This window comes from Musca domestica, unplaced genomic scaffold, assembly GCF_030504385.1.
Source record: "Musca domestica strain aabys unplaced genomic scaffold, Musca_domestica.polishedcontigs.V.1.1 11, whole genome shotgun sequence".
In the NCBI taxonomy this organism is placed as follows: Eukaryota; Metazoa; Arthropoda; class Insecta; order Diptera; family Muscidae; genus Musca; species Musca domestica.
Genome location: NW_026712133.1, coordinates 20053599 through 20062285, shown reverse-complemented (window position 1 = coordinate 20062285; position 8687 = coordinate 20053599). Strand labels below are relative to the sequence as shown.

At 34.6% G+C, this 8687-nt stretch overlaps 1 protein-coding gene across 1 annotated transcript; it reads right to left on the bottom strand.

Moving 5' to 3' along the window:
• Positions 1-639: 639 nt before the first annotated feature.
• On the bottom strand, positions 640-3928 carry LOC131806959 (adult cuticle protein 1-like). The gene is made up of 2 exons (XM_059131946.1): positions 3773-3928; positions 640-1371 (listed from the first exon to the last, which is right to left on the bottom strand). Exons 1-2 carry the CDS (start codon positions 3776-3778, stop codon positions 1060-1062), a joined length of 318 nt encoding a protein of 105 aa, XP_058987929.1. The 5' UTR covers positions 3779-3928; the 3' UTR covers positions 640-1059.
• Between the last annotated feature and the right edge of the window lie 4759 nt (positions 3929-8687).

Genomic DNA, 8687 nt, shown 5'->3' with positions numbered 1-8687 from the left:
TCAGATATAGCCCAGACATACCTCTGCAAAATTGTATCAAGATCGGTTCAGATTTGAATATAGCTCCCATATACATCTTTAAACGGATTTTGGGTTATTTGAATCCATTCTAGAAGCAAGTATATCGAATTCGGAGAAAATCGGTTCAGATATAGCTATAGCTTCCATTTCGATCCCATTTGGTGTTAAAGTCCCTCAAATGCGTAATAGGCACTCCACAAAAATAATATTAGGTACCAGATATAAGATACAACCCAGAAATACTTCTGTCAAATTTTATGAAGATCTGTTAAGATTTTGATATAGCTCCCATATATATTCTTATGCACATAATGGCTAATATCAGCCCGATTGGATTGAATTTCTGGACGTATGTTTTCATTTTGTGGAACTCAGCTCCGATATATTTTTTCCTTACTGGTAATTAGGAGGTTTTATTCTACAAATCACTAACTTTTCCCAACAGCCCGAATGTTTTCACCAAATTCGATTTTGGCCCCGAACGAAATGCTTTAGTTTTATTTATCTCAGAATCTTAAAAGTTTGGTTCATGGGGGTATATAACTAAAGAAATATAATCTTTATATGCGATTGTAGAATGCCAGAATTTTATCCAAAATAAATTAAAACCACAATATCTATATTTTTTTAATATTAAAATGCTTTTTATTTTTTATTCATAAAAAAACTTCCTTCAGTGCATAACTTCGTTTAAAAACCAAGTGGGGTTTCTTTTCAGAGAACATAAAGTCAGTATTGTATGCAGAATAGGAAGGAAAGGTGAAAATGATAGATGGCAGGGGGCAGTGACTTAGAAGTGACTATGAAAAATTGTACACTAAGTAAAGTATCACAAGAGAATAGAGAAGATAGATGAGAAATTACAAAGATGATAGAAAGAAATAGTGGTGAAATGAAAAGAGTTGATAGAAATGTTATGGAGTTGTTTTTTAAGGATTTACTAAAATTGTTATCCTCTCGCTTGTTGCGTGTTTTTCATTTAACCAAAAATTCATTGCCGATTCCATTAGATTTTGGGATTTTAGCTATTGAAGAAATTTACAAGGTTCCGGGAGCAGGTTGCAAGTTAGCCTGAACCACAGATTGAGCATGGCCTGGCAGAGGAGCAACATGGACAGCACCACGAGTCTTGGAAACTGAAACGGCACCAGGAGCAGCGACGGCAACGACAGCTGGTACGTGAACTGGGCTGGTGACCACTTGAACTGGGCCGGGTCCAACTACAAGAGGACCGGGATGACCAACAACTACGGCACCTGGCAGGGGACCACCAACGACAACTGGACCAAGGGGATACAGGGAGGCATTAGCACCCAAAGCCAAAGCAAGGACGGCAGCAACAATGGCGAACTGTAAAAAGAGAAAATAGGGAGTAAATTATAAGTAGATAAGGGAATATGGTCGTAATATGTTAAGGGTGGTAAGGGTATATACGTTGTAAACTGATGAGTAAGAAATTTAACTATAAAATGTATTTTGATGATATATCGAATCTGAAGGAGTAAAATATTAGATCCAAACTTCGGTCATTGATAGAAAAGAAATTATATGTAAGATGTTGTCTCCACTCTGCAGGGAAATTAAAGAAGTAAGTTTCTTTTTATTCCCGGCATTAGATGTCTAATTTTGTCTTTGTCTTTGTGCATTTGTTTGTAACTGGAGAAGAAAGCAAGATAGACCCATAGTTACTTTTGAGGATCTTCATAGAATCACTTTCTGAGTCGATTTATGCGTGTCAATCTGTCTGTCCGTCCATGTATTCTTCTGAACAAAATGCAGGTCGCATTTATTATCCGATTAAGATGAAATTTTGCAAACAATACTTGTTTGGCCCAAGGACGAACCCTATTGAAATTGGTCATAATCGGATCAGATTTAGATACAGCTCCCATATATCTTCAACCGATTTCGGGTTAATTGTGCCCCAAATGGCTAATATAAGTCCAAATGACCTGCTATTGCATATACATGTTTCATCCGATTTAGGGGTTTAATTCCCTCTCATGCGTAATATGCACTCCAGAAGAACGATATTTGATACCGGACATTAGATACTGCTCGAAAATACCTCTGTCAAATTTTATTGAGATCAGTTCAGATTAGGATATATTTCTATCCGATGTCAGGTTTTTTTGTGCACCAAATGGATATTGGCTATTACGACTGAATTCGTCCTATAAATCAGTACTTCAAATTTGGTGTAAATCGACTGAGATATAGCTATAGCTCCCATATATATGTTTTATCCGATTTAGGGGTTTAATTCCCTCACATCGCACACCAGAAGAAGGATATTTGGTACCGGACATCAGATACTGCTCGAAAATACCTCTGTCAAATTTTATTCTGATCGGTTCAGATTTGGATATAGCTCCCATATATATCCTCAACCGATTTCGGGTTAATTGTGTACCAAATAGTCAATATCAGTCCAAATGATCTGAATGTTGGCACATCCGACCGAATGCACTTAGATCGAGTTCGGAGGTGAACAACATCGGTCCACTCTTTATGGTACCTCTCCCACAAAAGGTCAAAATCTGGTGTGAAGATGATAAATATCGGACCACTTCTTCTGGTACCTCCTCCACAAAGGGTCAACACTCTAAATAAATATAACTTTTATAAAATTTAAACTAAGAGTCCGATTATCTTCAAATTTTTCACATTTCAATATTTCCAATTATATAAGGTCTGGTATGAAAAATGGATTGAACGGACCACTCCTTCTAGTACCTCCTCCACAACTGGTCAGCATTTGGAATAATCATTAGGCACATAAAACGCGAAATGAGCATCCGATAACTTTCAAACTCGGTACTCCCCAATACTAATGTCAACACAAGATCTGTTGTGAAGATGGAGAATATTATACTACTCCTTCTACTCCCCACAACGGGTCTAAATTTTAAATAATTATAACTCTCACAAAACGCGAACCTTTGGAAAAATGACCTCATCATCAAATAAGTATAACTCTCATAAAACGCGAACTTTTCGAAAAATTATCTCATCTCACTTAAAGTGAAGGAAGTAGTCGATATTAAATCCAAATCTGATACGTTTTAATATTTTTATCAAACTTATGTTAGATACGAAATGGAAAATCTTGGCCCTCTCCTTCGAAAACTCTCCTATGAAGATTTTGAATAATTATAATGCAAGTCAAAATATATTTAAATATCCGAATATTGGCTGAGGGTATAAAACTGTCGGGAATGCCGACTAATTCTATTTAAGTTGTTTCCTTTCAATTTGAGATTAATATGCTATGCTATTCTGCTAATCCGGTTATCGCCTTAGGGGTTTCAACATAGAAAGTATGTCCGATTTTCAATATCGTCTCATAGTATCTCATTCTGAGACTGAAGGCCGGCAGATTTCTGTTACCATAAAAAGTGAGCATGAATGTTTGTCATGTCTTGATACAAGCATCAAATCAGGATATAATATGGCAGAAGAAGTTATTTTGGGACAAGGGTTTAAAATGTGTCCTAATAATCCTTGTATAGAATTCCATTGGCTAGCGTTCTTGACGGTAAGCAGAAGTGTCTCCTTCTTTATACTATCACATATATTCCGCGATGTTCAGTGTCACAATCACAATATACATTTGTTGTTATTTTTAAATTTTCTCGAAATCCTTTGCAGGACACACATTTCAATAACATTATATATATATATGTATATTGATATAACAATTCGATTTGTTTGACCACTTTTATCTATTTTCATTCACACATTTTCTCACCTTCATATTGATTATATTATTTTTTTTTAAGATTATCTGTTTCAACACGTTGAACGTTAGAACGATTTCTACTGATCTACTTGCAGATTGTGCCAACCTTTTATAGTTCAAAGAAAGAATAATTTCCCTCCAGTTCGATATTTTCCTCTTTGTCTATATTGCTATCTCTTTCTTTACACCCTGGTACTGACATAAAAATCTATATATAATTTTTCTTGTCGCCTAACAAGTAATACTCTGTCTTGTCTGCAATATATCAATTTACGTCGTCCACTAACAATAAATTCAATAAATCCATATTAGAATTAAATTCTTCCACCTGGGAGAATACCTGTCCACCTTAACCACATCTTAATCGATGCTAACGACAGCAACAAGCGTAAATGAGTGCAGCGGTTTCCAACAACCATCAGATGTGTGATGTAATAAGAATTATACAACACAGTGGAACATTTCAGGTTTTGCATATATGTTTGAAAGGTCGATTGTTATAATAAGTCTTTAACATATTTTGGTGAACATTGTACTAGGCCCGTGTTGATATCGCTTTTATTTGAAAATAAATAAATTATTTAATTACATCTATTGTTTTAATATAGTCTTCATGTAAACGAAGATATAACTCCAGTACAATTGAAAATTTAAGTTAATATGCTGAAAATTTCTATTTTGAATAATTGAGTCTTTATTGGCATTTTTGACAAGGGTATTTAAGACTGACAACAATTAGAAAAAAATTATTTCATATTTAGCAATGTATAGGTCTACATACGTTCCATTTTACACTGCAATTACTTTTTTTAAAGTTCTACTGCTGGCATTATACCCACAATCTTCGACTTTCGGATAAATCCAGTAAGGAAAGGTCAAAAGTCGGGCGGTGCCGACTTAATGATGCGCTACATCACTATGCATATTTAGTACAGCTACCCGAGCTAAGATATATAAAATCAGTAAAGAAAGTCTTAAAGTCGGGCGGGCCGACTTTATGATACCCTAGACCACTTTGCTAATTTAGTAGAGCTCCGCATAACAATTGAAAGTTTTTATGGGAGAATTCAATCATACACGCTATGATTATAATTATAATTTAAAGTTCAAAGGACTAAATACGCCGAAGCATTTGTATCCTTTAAATTTGGACTTGTATTGCCCATTTGGTGTTCAATTAATTTTAAATCGGATAAAGATATGTATGGGAGATATATCCAAATCGGAACCGATCTCGATAAAATTTTGCAAAGACATGTATTTGATATATTTCCCTGAATATCGTTGTTACGGAGTGCATATTATGGCTGCGGAGGACAAAAATAACAAATCGGATGAACAATATATATGGGAGCTATAGCTATATCTGAACCTATTTCGATCAATTTTGGCATACTTATTTTCGGGCCCAATGTGATGTGATGTATATGCAAAATTCCATACTATTCGGACTGATATTAGACGTTTGGTGCACAATAAAAGGCAAATCGGAAGAAGATATATATGGGAGCTATATCTAAATGTTGACCGATTATCTCCAATTTCAATAGGGTTCGTCCTTGGGCCATACAAATTTTAATTTGAAACATTTCATCTTAATCGAATAGTAAATGCGACCTGCATTGTTGTTACAAAAATTAATGGACAGACGGACAGAAAGACAGACGGACGGACGGACATGCATAAATCGACTCAAAATGTGATCCTATGCTGATCATCAAAAGGAACTATGGGTCTATCTCCTTTCCTTCTCCATGTTACAAACAAATGCACAAAGACATAATACCCTTACCACTATGTGGTGTAGGGTATAAAAAAGCCGCTGAAAGAGATTTTCCTGAAAATTTCCAGATATATTATAACATCGCTAGAAAGTAAAATAGGCTGGAGATTAAATATCAGAATCGGAGAAACCTCCAAAAAATTTACATATTGTATGCAAATATCTTTTGAACGGTCATAGATACCGTCTTCAAATTATTGAATGTGTGTCGAAATTTGGTACAAAAACAAGTAACAAAGTTTCGGTCGGTTTTGCCGACAGATGGTCGTTTATTTAAAAATATTTTGACTTCTTTTATGATTATTCAAATTTCGCAATTTATGACAACTAAAAATATTGAAAATTGTGACCCCTTGTGTGTGAGGTACCATAAGGAGTTTGCAGACATATAGCATCCTAACAACAGATCTTGTGTTGGTGGAAATATTGAGATGTATCAAGTCTGGAATGGAATCAGATGTTGATTTTGCTTTTTATGAGCTTCATGGGTATTTGAGCCTTCACAACAGATCTTTTGTTAGCAAAAATGTTTGTATGTGTAAAATATAAAGTGAACCTGACGCTTATTTCGGATTTTATAAACATTTTGGTTATTCAAAACGTTGACCCTTTGTTGGGGAGATACCAGAAGGAATGGTCCGATCTCTACCGTCATTATAACAGATCATGTGTTGGTAGAAATATTCAGATGTGCCAAGTCTAAATGGAATCGGATGTTAAATTCGCGTTTTATGAGTTTAATGGATATTCAAAATGTCGACCTTTTGTGGGGGAGGTACCAGAAGGAGTGGGCCGATATATTTCGCCTTAATACCAGATCTTAGATTGATTAATACCAGATCTTAGATTGATATTAGGATGTGTGAAATTTGAAGACAATCGGACTCTTACAACACATTTTATAAGAATTGTTATTATTCAAAATTTTGGCCCTTTGTGGGAGAGACACTTGATTGACCGATATTATCCATTTTTGCACCTGACGTAGAACTGACGTAAATATTAGGATTTGCAAAGTTGGGGCAAAATCGGATTATCGTTTCTCTTTTTGTGCAGAATATATATATATATATATATATATATATATATATATATATATATATATATATATATATATATATATATATATATATATATATATATATATATATATATATATATATATATATATATATATATATATATATATATATATATGTATATATATATATATATATATATATTTTTTTTTTTTTTTTTTTTTTTTTTTTGGAAAATTTCTATTATTTGTGGGGGAGGTACCAGATGGAGTGGACCGATACATTCCATCTTAAAACCAGACCTTGGTTTAATATAAATGTTAGAATGTGTGAAATTTTACAACACATTTTATAAGAATTGTAGTTATTCAAAATTTTGATCCTCTGTGGGGGAGGTACTTGATGGAGTGGTCCGATATTGTCCATTTGACTTAGCCCTGACGCAAATATTAGGATTTGCAAAGTTGGAGCAAAATCCGATCATCCTTTCTCTTTCTGTGCAGAAAATGTATTTTTTAACATTTCGACTTTTTATGTGGGTTCTGGTACCTCAGAAGGAGTGGACCGATATTGCCCATCTAAGATCTAAGTTTGACAACAATATTACGATGTACCAACTTTGGATCAAATCGGATACTCTCTTCCAGAGTTATCGTGCGCACCAGCCAGCCAGACAGATGGACAGACGGACATCGCTAGATCGACTCCAAATGTCCTGAATCGGATTTGGTCCAAAGAGATCTAAAACTGTTTTAAAATATGGGAGGCATGTCTGAATTTGAAATCGATTTTCACTAAATTTGACGTAGACATTTTAATTTTTTTTCCAAATAACATTACTATAGAGTGCATGATATTAGTATTATATTAAAACAAGTAAAAAAAAATAAGTTCCGCCGGGCCGAACTTTTAATGCCCTCCACCTTAGGGTAATGGAAACATTAGAACCATTTATGACCCACAAATTCCAATTTTTAGACAAATCCATGAAAAAATGCGGCAAAAGTTATAAAAATACCGAATATCGGGAGGTACCGTTATATGGGGACTATACCAAAACGTGGACCGATATATGTCATTTTCAATACCAACTATCCTAGACACAATACAAATTATTCTGCTAAATTTTGAGGCTCTACGTCAAATAATGTGGCCTGTATCGTGATTTCAACAGACAGACGGACGGACAGACATACAGACAGACGGACATCGTTAAATCGACTTAGAATTCTACGACGAATATTTGAACATGTTACAAAAGGAATGACAAAGTTAATATACCCTCCCTTCTAAGGTGGAGGGTATAAAAATATATCGTGGCCGAGTTCCACAAATTGAAACGTATGTCCCAAAAATTCACTACAATTGGGCCAGATATTAGCCATTATATGCACAATTAACTTGAAATCGGATTAAGTATATATATGGGAGCTATATCCAAATCTGAACCGATCTTGATAAAATTTGGCAGAGGTATTTCTGGCTGTATCTGATATCTGGTACTAAATATAATTTATGTGGATTGGATATTACGAATGTGAGGGACTTAAACATATATTGGGGAGCTAAAGCTCCCCTGCTTGCTTCCAGACTGAATTCTGTCGGAGGTGTCAAAATTTAGATCACTTGAACTGATATTGGCCATTTAGTGCACAATTAACCCGAAATCGGTGGAAAATATAAATGGGAGATATATCTAAATTTGAACCGATCCTCACCAATTTCAATATGTATTCTCGTGAACAAAATGCAGGCCGCATTTATTATCCGATTGATATGAAATTTTCCAAACGGTATTTGTTTGACCCAAAGACGAACCCTATTGAAAGGGGAGATAATCTGTACAAAATTTGTATATAGCTTCCATACATATTTTCGTCCGATTTGCCTTTTACTGTGCACCGAACGTGTAATATCAGCACAAATAGTATGGACGTTTGCACATACGACCCAATTAGGCCTGAAAAAAGTGAAATAGCACCCGATTTGTTATTTTTGTCCTCCACAGCCGTAATATACACTCTGTAAAAACGATATTTGGTGAAAAATATATCAAATACAGCTCAGAAATAACTTTGCTGAATTTTATCAAGAACGGTTCAGATTTGGATATAGCTCTCAT